The following is a 17,282-nucleotide window of genomic DNA, read 5'->3' as shown; positions in this document are numbered from 1 at the left end:
TGAAACCCCACCTCTTTAAGGAATACCTAGGATAGGTTAAGTAATCCCTCTCACCCCACCCCCCTAAGTTTTAGATGCACTATTGTTAAGTGACTGTCCCACTGGATGTCATAAGGTGAATGCACCAATTTGTAAGTCGCTCTGGATAAGAGCGTCTGCTAAATGACTTAAATGTAAATGTTAAATGGCTGACGCTGACAAGCCGTACGCCTGCCCTACATGTGGGAAGTGTTTCGCTGAAGCGAACTATGTGAAGGAGCACTAGACCGTTCACACCAAGGAGAGGCCCTTCAAATGTAAACTATGTTACAAGAGCCATTCTGCAATGTAGAACGGCTCTTGTAACAAGCGGTAGATGCAGGAGCCACAACCCTCAGGTGGTTGGTCTTTGAGTTCCATCCTTGACCTCTAGCCATTGTTTGGGTGTTGTTGGGATTGTGTGCTGTGTTATGGGCTTTAAAAGGGTATTTAAAAATATATTTAATTGATATTCATGCTCCACGAGGTGGGGCCAAGAACCCAAATGCCAGCATTTACATGCCCGCCAAAGAAAGTTGGTGGACCAAGATTCAAGGGTCTGATTATGAAGGAAGAGGTGGTGGTTGCGTTTAGGTGAAACAGTAATGCATGTGTTGATGGATTGTTGTAAGTACAGGGCTCTTTTTTATTTTCTTAGTAATACAGGATTCGATAGGAAGGTTTAGTTTCTCTTAATGTTTGTTTCTTTATTCGTTTAGTCTATTCATTTAGCTGTGCTTGACTACACACTCCAGTACAGTAGAGGCGGCATGCACCTCTAACGTTTGAGGACCGACATAATATTATAGAAGAAGTAAACGGAAGTCAAGCGCCCAAATAACAAATTCCACGTTAGCGTTATTGTTTAGACGTGTTACAACACCCTAGACTGAAAAAAAAACGAATTCAACTACACCGCATTAAATACTTACCTCGGATAGTGTTTAATTCGCGTTGGAGACGGGACTTGGTTGATAGATGTTATCTAGGTAACGCTAGCTAGCTGCTTAGCTAACAATGGCTAACTGTATGGTTTTTCACACTCAAATAGCCTCCGTCATGGAGGTGCTAGCGAATGCAGCAGTGGCAGAGATCTGTAAACTCGTAGACGACGACTATGCAGTGTTTCGTTTGGAAATAACTCAAAGCCAGAAAGAAAACGGGGCCTTGCGGAGGAAACTACAGCTACTGGAACTAAAGGTGGCACGGGAGCGCGCAGAGAGGACAATACGAGAGCGCGTCCTCGCCAGTCGTCCCAGTAGTGTCAAGGTCCTCGACCGATACAAAGGAATGACAAGAGGTATATTTTGCATAAGGCTGAGGATGCGCGGCCTGTCGACGTTCATATCTCAGTGCCTGTCGCCCTGTTCCCTTCTGCTCGTGTGTTAGAATTGGGTCTTGTTAAGCAGGATAGTAAACACTTGCGCGAAGACACTATCATATTCTAACAAGATTCTTGATTTACTGCATTTCCTATTATCTACTCAATGAAAGCAATGTGATGCATGTTACATAATAATACATCGATCAGTAAATAGTATATCAAGAATTTGATTATTTATCTTACATCCTTGTAAATCCTAGACCGTGTTTGATATATATACCGTTGAGCATTGACAGTAGCTAACCTACGCCTATTTTCTCCCAATCTCACACTCAGGTGGACATCTCACTGGAGGCCACAGGAGCTTTGTGAAGCCAGCGGGTCACAATACATGGAGCGATGACCAACCAATCACTGTTGACGAGGGCACTCGAACCTCAATTCAGAACATTATTGTGATAGAGGTTAGTGTAATAGAGAGCAATATTAAAGGCGTCTTTTTGTAGGCACTAACGGAGGCTTATAACGCCATGCATGGCTCGTTGGCCAAAGCTTATGGGGAAATTATTATTTGTTTTTTTATAAATGCCGAAAATAAGGTCTGATAAACACAGGCTTAGATCTTATACGTTGTGTAATATGAAAATCATCAGATAACATAACTGTGAATTTTGAAGCATTTATGTAATCAAAACAAGTGAAAAGATGTGCTATCACAAAAATTAAAACTACATCTGCCATTGAAGTCTCGCTAACAGATTTAGCTTACCTTATCAAACGGACCCAAAGTTTATTGATTACAACATCGTTCTCAAAACGGTAACCTTCCCGCTGTAGAGATATGGTTGCAGCCGGAAGCAAGACAATATACCATCCTTGCGTTTTCGTTCGATCTGGTAAAGGCCTCCACAGACTGTATGATTTTAGCCGTCTTATGTGGGCAAATTCTTAGGTCGTAAACGATTTATAGGAAGCCTTGGCTTGTTCAGTGTGTACCACTACGTGCGTTCGTAGACTCTGACTTTGTCAGGTTTAGAAATGTTTAGCCTTTATCGTAGAGTGGCTGGTGTTAAGAGCTGATCCGGTGGACTGGCCCATAAGAACACAATATAATAGTTTGATTTAAACGGTTACATGCTTTGCAAGAATAACTATTTCCCTAATAATCTTTTTCATGACACATCTGAAATCAGGCGATAATGTGCATTTATCAAAATCCCCAATCAAAATAAACATTCTACCACAGCATCCATGTTATTTTGGGTAAAGCCTATTTGATTCTGAGCTCAGACATATAAAGTTTGTATGTGAAAACTATTTCTAAGATGCATAGTTTTCAGTTTTTCCGAACTCACTTCACTTGTACATAAGCATAGAGTGAGACTTGCGCTGCTGGTGCTGGCACATGCGAATATCAGATACACCACGGCAGTCGCAGAATGTGACGACAGAAATGATCCCTATTATACAATCTGGCCATGTTGATAAATATTTTTGTAACATGTAGGTCCGTTTTTGAGTTGCATTCAACAAATTCAACCGCACAGATGTAAGTAGAGCTACGTAGAAAGCTAAAAAAAAAGAAAAAAAAGAAGCTAACTAGAATGTTGGCGGACTGTAGTTTAGACTAGATTACGTAGTCGGCGTAGAGATGTAAAGAAAAAAAAAGAAGCTAACTAGAATGTTGGCGGACTGTAGTTTAGACTAGATTACGTAGTCGGCGTAGAGATGTAAAGAAAAAAAACGGATTTATGTTGTAGTTCAATTAGTATGACCGTTTAGGACTCGTTAGCAACTTACATATTTTGAGCACATAAAGGCGTCATAATATCAGTCAGTTAACATTACATTTATCTCATAGAACAAAACCTATAAGATCTCCGAAGCCTTGTGTGTTAACCTCGGGTCTTACTTTTGGTTTATACCCCTACCTGATGATTCCCCCCCAGAGGAATGCCCAACGAACCAGAGGTAAAGAATGCTAACTCAATTTTTATTTTTGGACTACAAGCTGGCGAGCTCAATAGTATTGCATAAAAAACAGTCTCTAAAGTCACTCTTTAAACAATAATGTTTACTCTCTCGCCCTTACTTTCATGTAGGCTATTTTTGCTTTGATTTCATCAGCAGCTCTATTTTCCCATGTGTGCTGTTATTCATGAATCTGTGTTGGATGCAGTCTCTCACGATCTGCAAATGTGAGTTGCGGTTTCTTGATTATTGTGAGTTGCTATTTGTTGATTATTAGGAGTACAGTAATACTTCTGGCATTTCTGGAAAGCTCATTCTCCCCTTTTTAAGGAGAACACGTATTTATCCTCTTGACAGTTATGATGGGGAGAAAAAATCAGAGCTATAAATTGTTTAACCTGTAGCCAAGGCTTTATAGTATATGGTTAAGTATGGCTGGCATTGGTTACAATCTGCCACAATATCAATGTTGCCAGCTAAGGTATAAGAGGGGATAGTAGAACTAGATGTACAAGGCTATCTGAATGGGCACACGATGGAAGTTAGAGGTCGCCTAAATATTTTATTATTTAATAGAAAATAATGCACTGACTTACGTGACTAAAATACCTGTGAATAAGGAAGTGGAAGCTATTATGTGCATGATGGAAGTTAAGTTGGAGGTTTGTATGAACTCTTCAGTAAAACAAAAATAACTACAATGATTAAAATGATTGTGACTATAACTAGACAAAAATTGTCCAGAGTTGTAGTCAACTGATAATAACTAAAACTAAGAAGGATGAAATTACTAAAATGGGTATTTTAGTCATAAAAACTCAATATAAAATAGGTGAGAAAATGAACACTGCAGCCATCGATCTCTGTGCTCCCCAAAGAGTCACCCTCCAGGCATGTAGGTTAGCCTGGATGTTTGACGAAATCACCATTTCAGTACTTCATCAAAGTAGATAAGCCATACTTTTAAGACTGCTAAATAAAAACATTAAATCAATTAATGTATTGTCATGTAGAGATACCTAAGCAACTGCATCTCTCTATCGCTCTTCCTCTCCATGTCTGTCTGCCAGCCCCACTGGCAAGAACCAATGAGAACAGGCAGATGAAGATGCAATTGATTCTGGTCATTGTAGTTAATTACCACATGTTCTGTGCTTAACTATGATGAGTTGGGCAACATATCCCAGAGAGAGATCTCTCTTGAAAAACGGTGCAAACAACGCGTTGAGAGCAACAACAAACCAACAACAAACTAAATGGAATTCAAATAATTGAGTCCATCAATTAGTTATTTACAAACCAACATTTCGGGTAAATAACTCAGCATCACAACAAGCTCTTATTTAATCTGAATAAATGATGAACAAACTATAACTGAGATTTACCAATTAGAAACCATTTGAATATCAAACTCACAAAAATGATAATTATACAATTACTAATTGTGATGGTAATTGTGATTGTAGCCATTTGGAGAACCAGGAAGAAGGTGTTACCATCACACATAATATAATTGAAAGCCCAGATTGTCTTCTCAAAGGTACAACAGGACCTGACACAGTGGCATGTATGGCTTTAATTAGAGATACGGATCATAAAGGAATGTCCATTAGAGAGGGCAAATGAATTGCTGAGTCTCAGGAGGATACGGGAGCTTGTGAGACTTCTCCACGGCGTTGTTATCCAATTCAAGTCATGTACCAATAATAAGCTCCTCTCTTCTTGTCAGTCTGTAGATGCAGATGCTGGAGGATCGCCTCTGGTCAAGCAGGAGAAGTCTGAAGGAGAGGAGGACCCACGGCACAACCGAGACATCCAAACTGGAGCAGCGGCTGGAGTGCCCCCTATAGCCACAGAGGACAACACCACCGCTCCAGCGCAGCCCAGGACCCAACGCAGCATCACGGAGGTCAGTGGAACGCTGAACGCCGTCCTCAAGTCCGAGACAGACACAAAGACTTTAACTGTAACACGCAGGCTCTTACACACAGGATTTGAGCACAGATCAGACCCAGAGAGACTGGGGCTGGGGAGACTGGGCTGTCCTCCTGCTCCCAGCTCAGAGTACTTACCAGTATTTCACCAGACCCAGAGGACGGTTCATTCCCGTGGAGATGGTGAAGGTGACACATTAGACACTGGCAGTGATGATCTCTCTTCCTCTTACGCTACAGAGATGGAACCTGGCAACATATCCTTGGGTTTAGAGACACAGACTGATCTGTCTAGAGGGTACTGGAACCAGTACAGTAGTAGTGTATACTCTGAAGGGTGTCTAGATAAGAAAAGGGAGGGTCTGGTCATAGATGTGAAAGTGGAGGGCGATGCTCCTCCCACATGGAATGCAGATAGTCACCTAGGAGACCGACACTCACAGGGCAGAGAATTCTTAGATTACAGAGGAAGCTTAGAGACTAATCCAAATGTCGCAACCCACTCCCCTTTACACGCGTTCAGGGATCGCGACCCAGTGTCCGCGTCGATGGGGCTTTCTGATTCACAGGGCCCCGTCCTTTTCGATCAGGTCTTGAACTCAAACGACCAAAGGGCAAAGGCTCGGGGAGGTGGAGAAACATCAGGCAATACTAAAGAGAAACGGTTCCTCTGCATGTTCTGTAACAAAGGCTTCAGCTGCCCCCAAAAGGTGGAGAGGCACCAGAGGATCCACACAGGTGAGAAACCCTACAGCTGCCACCAGTGTGAGAAAAGGTTCTCCCGCCAGGACCACTTGAAGTTGCACCAGAAGGTCCACACAGGGGAGAAACCCTACAGCTGCCCCCAGTGTCACATGCGCTTTACCCAGGCTGGCAACCTGAAGATGCACCTGAAGGTCCACACGGGAGAGAGGCCATTCGCCTGTACGCACTGCGGGAAGAAGTTCTCAGAGAGGAGATACCTCAGGATACACCAGCAGAAAAACCATTCCACTCAATAGCTTCTGGCATTTAGATCAAACCCTGCATTATAGACAAAGACTCATTTACATTGTTGTCAACAGAAATTATGCTTTTGGAATAACAGAGTAACAGATTTCAGTGTTGAATATTCCTGGGCAGAATATTGCATCCAGACATTGTGATATAAAACATTAGGAACACCTTCTCTTTCTATGACATACTGACCAGGTGAATCCAGGTGAAAGCTATGATCCCTTATTGATGTCACCTGTTAAATCAACTTCAGTCTGTAAATGAAGGAGAGGAAGCAGGTTAAAGAAGGATTTTAAAGCCTTGTGACATGGATAGTATGTGTGTGCCATTTAGAGGGTGACTGGACAAGACAGACTAAAGTGCCTTTAAATGGGGTATGATTGTAGGTGCCAGGCGTACTGGTTTGAGTGTGTCAAGAACCGCAATGCTGCTGGGTGTTTTACTCAACATTTTCCTGTGTTTATCAAGAATGGTCCACCACCCAAAGGACATCCAGCCAACTTAACACAACTTTGGAAGCATTGGAGTCAACATGGGCCAGCATCTCTGTGGAACGCTTTCGACATCTTGTTGAGTCCATGTCCTGACGAATTAAGGCTGTTCTGAGGGCAAAGGGGGGTACAACTCAGTATTAGGAAGGTGTTCCTTATGTTTTGTACACTCAGTGTATAAGGCACATTCACACCTGAGAAATCTGTTTCATATTGTGTTTGTGCTGTGTAGGATATATGATGTTCACAAATGAACCCAAAACACTTTTAATGAGAAAATGAATAGTTTATGAAGATCATGCAGATTTCTTTGATGTGTATGTGTGGTTTTCATATGGTATATTTAACACTTGTTTATGTTTAGCCCCTTCCACTTGTGGAAATTGGTCAATATGGATTGAGCCAAATTGAAATTTCTAACAGATTAACTATTAAAAGCATATGCATTACCATGGTAGAAATTGAAGGAGAACACTTTAGAGTTGATGGGGAAATTATTTGACCAAAGGTGAAGACAACAGTTCACCTGACACAAGACTGAATCCAAACATTACACGGTTGATTTTATGTGCATTGGACATTTACTGTACTTTTCATGGCATTTGTCAATAACAAAATCTGAAAATACTCTGGAAACATTCAGTAACAAAATATGAATATTCATTGTAATTTTGGAGTGGGAGCAAGATAGGTAAAAAATGGTTTGAGTCAAATTTATTTATATAGCCCTTCTTACATCAGCTGATATATCAAAGTGCTGTATAGAAACCCAGCCTAAAACCCCAAACAGCAAGCAATGCAGGTGTAGAAGCACGGTGGCAGGAAAAACTCCCTAGGAAGAAACCTAGAGAGGAACCAAGCTATGAGGGGTGGCCAGTCCTCTTCTGGCTGTGCTGGGTGGAGATTATAACAGAACATGGCAAAGATGTTCAAATGTTCATAAATGACCAGCATGGTCAAATAATAATAATCACAGTAGTTGTTGAGGGTGCAACAAGTCAGCACCTCAGGAGTAAATGTCAGTTGGCTTTTCATAGACGATCATTAAGAGTATCTCTACCGCTCCTGCTGTCTCTAGAGAGTTGAAAACAGCAGGTCTGGGACAGGTAGCACGTCCAGCTCAGGGTTCCATAGCCACAGGCAGAACAGTTGAAACTGGAGCAGCAGCACGGCCAGGTGGACTGGGGACAGCAAGGAGTCATCATGCCAGGTAGTCCTGAGGCATGGTCCTAGGGCTCAGGTCCTCAGAGAGAATTAGAGAGAGAGCATACTTAAATTCACACAGGACATGGGATAAGACAGAAGGAATACTCCAGATATAACAGACTGACCCTAGCCCCCCGACACAAACTACTGCAGCATAAATACTGGAGGCTGAGACAGGAGCGGTCAGGAGACACTGCTGCCCCATCCAATGACACCCCCGGACAGGGCCAAACAGGCAGGATATAACCCCACCCACTTTTCCAAAGCACAGTCCCCACACCACTAGAGGGATATCTTCAACCACCAACTTACCATCCCGAGACAAGGCTGAGTATAGCCCACAAAGATCTCCGCCACGGCACAACCCAATGGGGGGCGCCAACCCAGTGAGAGGTCTAACTGGTTAAAGAAGTGTTCATTATTTCGAAGTAATTTCAGTGCACTTTTATGACTTTATGGCTTATTTGAGCTCTGCTTGCATTGCCATTGAGGAACTGAAGCAAGCACACTTGCAGTTTTTTGTTTGGAACACAAACCTGCGTCCCCACCATCACACAATTCGAGCCCTTGGGACGATAAAGGCTCTCACATTTTGGTAAAAAAAATGTGTTATTCACATAGTTGCTCTTTAGTTGGTACTCCACATGTGTGATGTCAGATTTGTGATAAAGACAACGTACGATGGTAGAAGAAAGTGATATCTTCGCAAACATCTTTGAAACCCAGGTTGACATTTCAGAGCCATAAGCCTCTATCTGTGAATGACCCCCCCCCCAAAAAAAAAACTGATTTGCAAATGTCGCAAGATTTTTATACCCTGCACTTCAGGTACCTTTTAAAGTGAGGACCTTATTGGGTTATGAAAGAAGAATTCATTACAAAACAGTTCTGAGATCTGGGATGAGAACTTTGATGCTCAATATGTCAGAACTATGCTTTGCGCAGATAGAACTTTAAACTCCCAAGGTCACAAATTACTGTTGCTGTTTACGTAATCTCACATTTTTCTATTGGAAATCGCAATCTGGGTCAGGTGGCAGCGTATCCATTTGACAGCGTATCCTATTGTCAACATGACTAGCTAATACAGTGGTAGGCTTTCAAAAGCTACTTCAGACAAAGACTGTAATTTTGGTGCACATAGAATGGAGTCATGAGTGTATTCAAGTGCGTGTTCCGCGGCTAAGGTTCTACACAATACGACAAACACAGGCTCATTGTGTTCAGGACAACCCAGGGTTTAACGCATGTCATCCTTGTAACTGTGGATCAAACATAGCGATCATAAACGTTGATACCCTAAATTACATGTTTTCCAATATGGAAATGTGAAGTGCACATTTGGACTCAAAGGTGTGTGGTTTGCTTGTATGACATCAGTGGTAGTTATTATAATCCTCAACATGTCATCTTTCAGAACGCATTGACTCAATTTCCAGCATTCCCCTCACTCAGACAACAACAAATGTGCTAAAGTAACCCAATTAACAGGTGGGATGGGGACATCTTGTTCCGCAGTGCTCAAGTTTATAACGGCTGTCAGTCAAATCTCATACAGTGATGTACAGCCACTGCTTTCCAATTTGGGCGCTTATCAATGACAAAATCTTGTATTTTCAACCCGTACACGGAATGACGGGGTGTGAGTGGAAAGGGTTAATATACACAAAATGGGACTTTTCATTCTAAGACTTTCATTGAGACTCTCTTTAGTATACATCACATCTGATCTCACCCTATTCTGCATAAACCCAAGAGCACTTTATAACCAATATACACTTACTAAATAAACCTACACATACCCACACACTAACAAACACCTACTGTACACATCATTATAGTTTAGTCAGGTATGTCTGATTTTTATTTTATTTTTACTTATCATAACTGACTTGTTTTTACCCACATATTTATGTCCACCATGATGGGTTTAACAACAATGAAGTCATTATATAACTACAGTAGGGATGGGTAAACACACCACGTTGAAAGTCCATGCCTTTCAATCATCAAACCATCAATGCTGCATTATGTACCTTTTTGGGCGACCCCACCAAATTCACATAGAAATGACAGTTGTAGATCTGTCATTCTTATTGAAAGCAAGTCTAATAAGCGGTAGATCTGTTCTATGTGCACTATTTTTATGCTTCGCGTTCGTAAGTTTAATTTTTGCGTCTTTAACTTCCGGTTTTGTACACCAGCTGGAAATACTTTTTGGTTATCGACAAGATATTTCACAGCGGTTTAGATGGTACAACGATTCTCTACACTTAGATAGGGTTGGGCGGTATCCAGATTGTCATACTGTCCTCTCAACCCAGGAAACAAACAAATAAAAGCCCATTGGGTGTCTATTACCAGAATTCTCTCACAAAATTGTCACAATTAATAGCGAATTTCCATGGAGGCTGATAGCTAAATATGTTAACAAGTGCAAACGAAAATAAACAAATTGCAAAGACAGGCAATCCAGCTCATGAAGTTAAACATACAATGGGGCAAAAAAGTATTCAGTCAGCCACCAATTGTGCAAATTCTCCCAGTTAAAAAGATGAGGCCTGTCATTTTCATCATAGGTACACTTCAACTATGACAGACAAAATGAGGAAAAAAACATCCAGAAAATCACATTGTAGGATTTTTAATGAATTTATTTGCAAATTATGGTGGAAAATAAGTATTTGGTCACCTACAAACAAGCAAGTTCTGGCTCTCACAGACCTGTAACTTCTTCTTTAAGAGGCTCCTCTGTCCTCCACTCATTACCTGTATTAATGGCACCTGTTTGAACTTGTTATCAGTATAAAAGACACTTGTCCACAACCTCAAACAGTCACACTCCAAACTCCACTATGGCCAAGACCAAAGATCTGTCAAAGGACACCAGAAACAAAATTGTAGACCTGCACCAGGCTGGGAAGACTGAATCTGCAATAGGTAAGCAGCTTGGTTTGAAGAAATCAACTGTGGGAGCAATTATTAGGAAATGGAAGACATACAAGACCACTGATAATCTCCCTCGATCTGGGGCTCCACGCAAGATCTCACCCCGTGGGGTCAAAATGATCACAAGAACGGTGAGCAAAAATCCCTGCAGAGAGCTGGGACCAAAGTAACAAAGCCTACCATCAGCAAGGGCATTGAAGATGAAACGTGGCTGGGTCTTTCACATGACAATGATCCCAAACACACCGCCGGGGCAACGAAAGAGTGGCTTCGTAAGAAGCATTTCAAGGTCTTGGAGTGGCCTAGCCAGTCTCCAGATCTCAACCCCATAGAAAATCTTTGGAGGGAGTTGAAAGTCTGTGTTGCCCAGCAAACAGCCCCAAAACATCACTGCTCTAGAGGAGATCTGCATGGAAGAATGGGCCAAAATACCAGCAACAGTGTGTGAAGACTTACAGAAAACGTTTGACCTCTGCCATGGTCACCAAAGGGTATATAACAAAGTATTGAAATAAACTTTTGTTATTGACCAAATACTTATTTTCCACCATAATTTGCAAATAGATTCATTAAACATCCTACAATGTGATTTTCTGGATTTTGATTCCTTTTCATTTTGTCTGTCATAGTTGAAGTGTACCTATGATGAAAATTACAGGCCTCTATCATCCTTTTAAGTGGGAGAACTTGCACAATTGGTGGCTGACTAAATACTTTTTTGCCCCACTGTATACATAGGTAGGAGCTACCGAATGTAATATTTTGGTGAGTTTGGACATTTACAAACAAATGTGAATGACAGACATTGTGCAAATGAACAAAGTTTTGATACATACAGTACTGGCTCTCAAGCAGCATGTCTACAACTGTGTATGTGTGGAGTCTGTAGTCGCTAGTGCAACGGGCCTACCTGCTACGAGAAGAGAGAAATACAAGGAAATCAAGATGAGTGGCAGCTGTTCAAATAACTAATCCAAATTGCTTTGACTTCTCAAACACGACAGAAAGTTGACACAATATGATGCCCCACCACCTTATTAAAACAGACACTGAATTAGCAAGTTCAACTAGGGTTCGTGTTAACGCAAAAAATGATTTTATCTTGCTGCGTTTTGTAAACGCAGATCCAAAATGCTTCTTATTGTAAATTCTGCTCGGCATCAGAGCAATTTTGTACTTCAGTTGCAACTCATCTTGAATGAGAATTCACGAACAGGCAGACAGTACTCTGAGTGATGTGTAGCTTTTTTTCTCCGGTACATTTCTTGGTGTAGCCAGCCTATTTTCGATGGTAAAGTGCTAGATTCACTTTAAGCAAAATATTAGGACAAGTAGCCAGCTACCTTCTTTCTATGATAGGTCTAAACATTAGAAAGATATTGGCCATCCATCGTTTTTGGTAGAAAAAAAGACAGCTTTTTCATTGTAAGTTAATTTACTTGTGTGGCTGCCAGCCAAATTGCGTTGCACTTCTGTTGTCATCTTATGACAATTAAGCTATTTTCTGCCTGTGAAGAAAAACTATAATTGCACGTCCTTGATCACTCTATTGAAGAACAAAAACTCCCACTTGACTTTAAATATAAAATGCGACCCCTGTCAATACACAGCTGGATTTAACTGCTCCCGCTTTCCCCTGTAGTGCTATTTACAAACAAACACGTGACTGGCTCAACTGTGCTGGGGACCTAAGTAACCTTCGTGTTGATGCCATGTTTCATGAGCTGAAATAAAAGATCCCTGAAATTGTCCATATGCACAACAAAACGTAATTCTCTCAAATGTTGTCCATACATTTCTTTACATCCCTGTTAGTGAGCATTTCTCCCTTGCCAAGATAATCCATCCACCTAACAGGTGTGGCATATCAAGAAAATGATTAAACAGCATGCTCATTACACAGGTGCACCTTGTGCTGGGGACAAAAGGCCACTCTTAAATGTGATTGCAGGATAGTCCATTAGAGCTGTTGCCAGATAATTGAATGTTCATTCATTCACTATCAGCCACCTCCATTTTAGAAAATTTGGCATTATGTCCAACTGGCCTCACAACCGCAGACCATGTGTAACCACGCCAGCCAAGGACCTACACATCTGTCTTCTTCACCTGAGGGATCGTCTGAGACCAGCCACCTGGACAACTGATGAAACTGGGTTTGCATCAGTGTTTCTGCAAAAACTGTCAAACTGTTTTAGGGAAGCTCATCTGCATGCTCATCGTCCTCACCAGGGTCTTGACCTGACTGCAGTTCGGCATCATAACCAACTTCAGTGGGCAAATACTCAACTTTGATGGCCACTGGCACGCTGGAGAAGTTTGCTCTTCATGCAAGAATCCCGGTTTCCAATGTACTGGGCAGATGGCGTCGTGTGGGCGAGCGGTTTGCTGATGTCAACGTTCTGAACGGAGTGCCTCATGATGGCGATGGGGTTATGGTATGGGCAGGCATAAGCTACATACAATGAACACAATTGCATTTTATCAATGGCAATTTGAATGCACAGAGTTGCCGTGACGAGATCCTGAGGACCATTGTCGTGCCATTCATCCACCTACATCACCTCATGTTTCAGCATGATAATGCACGGCCCCAGGTCTCAAGGATTTGTACACAGTTCCTGTTCTTTCCCAGTTCTTCCATGGCCTGCATACTTACCAGACATGTCACCCATAGAGCATGTTTGTGATGCTCTGGATCGTCGTGTACGAAAGTGTTCCAGTTCCCGCCAATATCCAACAACTTTGCACAGCCATTGAAGAAGAGTGGGACAACATTCCACAGGCCAGTCAACAGCCTGATCAACTCTATGTGAAGGAGATGTGTCGCATTGCACGAGGCAAATGGTGGTCACACCAGATACTGACTGGTTTTCTGATCCACTCCCCTACTTGTTTTTAAGGTATATGTGACCAACAGATGCATATCTGTATTCCCAGTCATGTGAAATCCATAGATTAGGGCCAAATTAATTTATTTCAATTGACTGATTTCCTTATATGAACTGTAACAATGTAAAATCTTTGAAATTGCTCCATGTAGCATTTTTATGTTTTTGTTCAGTGTACATTTGTTATAGTATCAAATCAACTAACATGTTTGCATAGTGTCATATCAACTAGCATGTTTGTATAGTGCTCATAGCAATCCCTCATTGCCCAATCAGAAGATGCTCATATAAGATTTCTTGATCCAACATCCTCTCCCTCTGTATCTCTTACAGCCAGTAGACATGGAGGATGGGAAGCCTGATCTGCTGCTGGTCAAAGAGGAGGCAATAGAAGACGGACCAGAGAGCATTGACCTGCTGATGGGGGAGCAAGGTAAGAGAGAAATACATATAGCCTCCATACAGTAATATATCTTCAATGGGAATAGTGATGCGCCTGGCTATTCTAATTTTGAAAAAATGTTTTTTTCATAAAATTAAGTTAATACAACATGTTTACATACAAAAACACACATCATAATGTATGAACATGACCAGGGCCTGATTTCCCAAAAGCGATGGAACTTAGGCGTACAAGTTTTTTTACAGATGCGTCTTTCTTACAACGTCCTAAAATGTAACATGCGTTTCCCAAAACACCAAGCAGAGAGAACGTTCGCTAAGTGCGTTGTTGAGGCATGTGTCGATACTGATAGGATCGAAAGAACGGCAGCCCTGCTCTCAGATCAGCGTTCTCCCTTTCCAATCTTACCTTTAACATTTGAATTATTCCACGATACTGACGACGGATCAGCTCCTAGACATAGTATCACCTATGGCTACAAATATTGAGGTGGCTTATTCTAATGCTTACCCTATAATAATGCACTAGATCAAGGTTTGGAACATCGTTGCGCACATGTTACACATCATGACATATATTGAGGCCAAAATTACAGACAGTAGCATACAAAGAGCTAAATAAAGCTCCATTGAATTAACATTCAAAATACAGGTCTCTGTAGCCTATAGGCCTACTATATTTATTTTAATACAGTCATCTAGGTTTTCATTTGAAGCATCTTTATATCCTTTGCTTGTTATGCAAAGAAATGAGCAATTTTGTATTTGTAGTCACTGTCACATTCGTTCTGAAGTTGTCAGCTGTCACAGAAAGACCGGTAAAAATCTTGATTTTGTGTTTAGCGGACATCTTGACGTACTTAGCTGTTCTACATGTGGTCTGAGGCAGTCGTTAAACAACAAGCGTTTTCAAGAGCAACTTTAGTAATGATGGTTTTGGGAAACCGATTAACGATGCTCATATGAAGGTTCTAACCATGAACATAGCCTTAAGATGCTTTTGGGAAACCGGCCCAGGTAACTAACTAAAAAAAAGCTCTACATGTAAAGGTCTCTGCCATGTTTTTAAAGTCTGTTTTCTAAATGCATCCTGCAGGTAGTTGGCTGGAGGATAACAGAGAAGACTGGTCGGCCATCTTGGATTCCCAGAACCAGACGGGTGCCAAGGGCCCAGTGGATAACATCACTGAGCAGGCCAGGACCAGAGGCGACATAGTGGAGGTCAGTGGATGGGACAGCATCTTCAACTCTGGACTGGGGAACAACACTGTTTACCACAACCAGAAACAGACAGTCGAACACAAAACAACAACTGAACATAGTCTCCATGACAACAGACTGGCTGAGACCAGGGCGAGGCGTAGATTTTGTCTGCGGGGACGGGGAGGTGTCGGTATGCAGCGGGAGAGAACAGACACAGACTCCTCAAGTGATGCTCCGGCCTGCTCCTATAGTTGTGATTCAGAGAGACTGACGGTGCCTCAGGTTAACCCCCTAACAGGTGCTGCCTTCAGCCTGCCTTCTATAGGATCTATCAACTGGAACATGGACCCTGCGACAACACAGACACTCCCTGGCCTTCATCCTCCTCACACTATCCTAATGTTAAACCAGACCTCAGACAATGCCAAAACACTAAATGGCTACACAAGCCCATTGACAAATGATGATAATAGAGACGGAATCAGTAAAGGTGTCAGCACCAAAGAAAAGCGCTTCCCGTCTTCATTCTGTGGGAAAGTCTTCAGTTTCCCCGAACAGGTGGAGCTCCACCAGAGGATGCACACAGGAGGGAAACCTTTCGGCTGCCACCTGTGCCGGGTCAGTTTTTCAGACTCGTCCAACCTGAAGAGGCACCTGAGGGTCCACACAGGGGAGAAACCGTATAGTTGCCCCCAGTGTGAGAAGAGGTTCTCCCGCCAGCACAATATGAAGATGCACCTGAAGGTCCACACGGGATAGATGTCGTTCGCCTGTACGCACTGCAGGAAGGGGTTCTCAGAGAGGAGCTTCCTGAGGACACAACATAAAATGCACTCAGCCCATGTATAGTAATATGTACAGTGCCTTCACAAGGTTTTCACACCCCTTGATTTTTCCACATTTTGTTGTTACAGCCTGAATTTAAAATGGATTACATTTAGATTTTTTGGTCACTGGCCTACACACAATATCCCACAATTTCAAAGTGTAAATATGTTTTTAGAAATGTTTACAAATTAATAAAAAATGAAAAAATGAAACCCCTTTGTTATAGCAAGCCTAAATAAGGTCAGGAGTAAACATGTGCTTAACAAGTCTCATAATAAGTTTCATGGACTCACTCTGTGTGCAATGATAGTGTTTAACACAAAAAAAAATTATGACTACCTCATCTCTGTAACCCCACACATACAATTATCTTTAAAGTCCTTCAATCGAGCAGTGAATTTCAAACAGATTCAACCACAAAGACCAGGGAGGTTTTCCAATGCTCCGCAAAGAAGGGCACCTATTTGTAGATGGGTACAAAAAAAAGCAGACATTGAATATCCTTCTGAGAATGGTGAAGTTATGAATTACACTTTGAATGAAGTATCAATACACCCAGTCACTACAAAGATACAGGCGTCCTTCCTAACTCAGTTTCCGGAGAGGAATGAAACCACTCGGGGATTTCACCATGAGGACAATGGTGACTTTAAAATAGATTGAGTTTAAAGGTTGTGTTGTGAGAACTGAGGATGGATCAACAACATTGTAGTTACTCCACAATATTAACCTAATTGACAGAGTGAAAAGAAGGAAGCCTAAACATTCCAAAACATACATCCTGTTTTCCAAAAAATTGACAAAGCAATTCACTTTTTTGTCTTGAAAACGAAGTGTTATGTTTGGGGCAAATCCAATAAAACACATTACTGAGTACCACTCTCTATATTTTCCAAGCATAGTGCTGGCTACATCATGTTATGGGTATGCTTGGAATTGTTAAGGAATGGGACATTTTTCAGGATAAAAAAAGAAACGGAATGGAGCTAAGCACAGGCAAAATCCTAGAGGAAAACCTAGTTCAGTCTGCTTTCCACCAGACACTGGGAGATTAATTCACCTTTCACTA

The 17,282-nt window shown here is 41.7% G+C and overlaps 1 protein-coding gene across 2 annotated transcripts; it reads left to right on the top strand.

Annotated features, from left to right (window-relative positions):
• Nucleotides 1-804: 804 nt before the first annotated feature.
• LOC124001654 (zinc finger protein 227-like) lies at nucleotides 805-16,355 on the top strand. Of its 2 annotated transcripts, XM_046308639.1 has the most exons (5): nucleotides 807-1,318; nucleotides 1,679-1,806; nucleotides 5,043-5,222; nucleotides 14,114-14,213; nucleotides 15,279-16,355. In XM_046308639.1, the coding sequence occupies exons 1-5, from the start codon at nucleotides 1,036-1,038 to the stop codon at nucleotides 16,142-16,144; spliced, it is 1,557 nt and encodes a 518-aa protein (XP_046164595.1). In that variant the 5' UTR covers nucleotides 807-1,035; the 3' UTR covers nucleotides 16,145-16,355. The 2 variants fall into 2 exon arrangements, with proteins under 2 accessions (XP_046164594.1, XP_046164595.1); XM_046308638.1 differs by lacking the exons at nucleotides 14,114-14,213; nucleotides 15,279-16,355 and having other exon boundaries at nucleotides 805-1,318; nucleotides 5,043-7,195.
• Nucleotides 16,356-17,282: the final 927 nt, after the last annotated feature.

The sequence above is a fragment of the Oncorhynchus gorbuscha genome, linkage group LG17 (assembly GCF_021184085.1).
Source record: "Oncorhynchus gorbuscha isolate QuinsamMale2020 ecotype Even-year linkage group LG17, OgorEven_v1.0, whole genome shotgun sequence".
Classification (NCBI taxonomy): Eukaryota; Metazoa; Chordata; class Actinopteri; order Salmoniformes; family Salmonidae; genus Oncorhynchus; species Oncorhynchus gorbuscha.
This window is presented reverse-complemented; position numbering and strand designations above follow the sequence as displayed.

What these genes read in the sequence shown, in the direction of transcription:
- LOC124001654 (XM_046308638.1), top strand. Translation starts at nt 1,036, where the DNA reads ATGGCTAACTGTATGGTTTTTCACACTCAAATAGCCTCCGTCATGGAG. An exon ending in ATACAAAGGAATGACAAGAG is followed by an intron (nt 1,319 to 1,678) that starts GTATATTTTGCA and finishes TCTCACACTCAG; the next exon opens with GTGGACATCTCACTGGAGGC. An exon ending in AGAACATTATTGTGATAGAG is followed by an intron (nt 1,807 to 5,042) that starts GTTAGTGTAATA and finishes TCTTCTTGTCAG; the next exon opens with TCTGTAGATGCAGATGCTGG.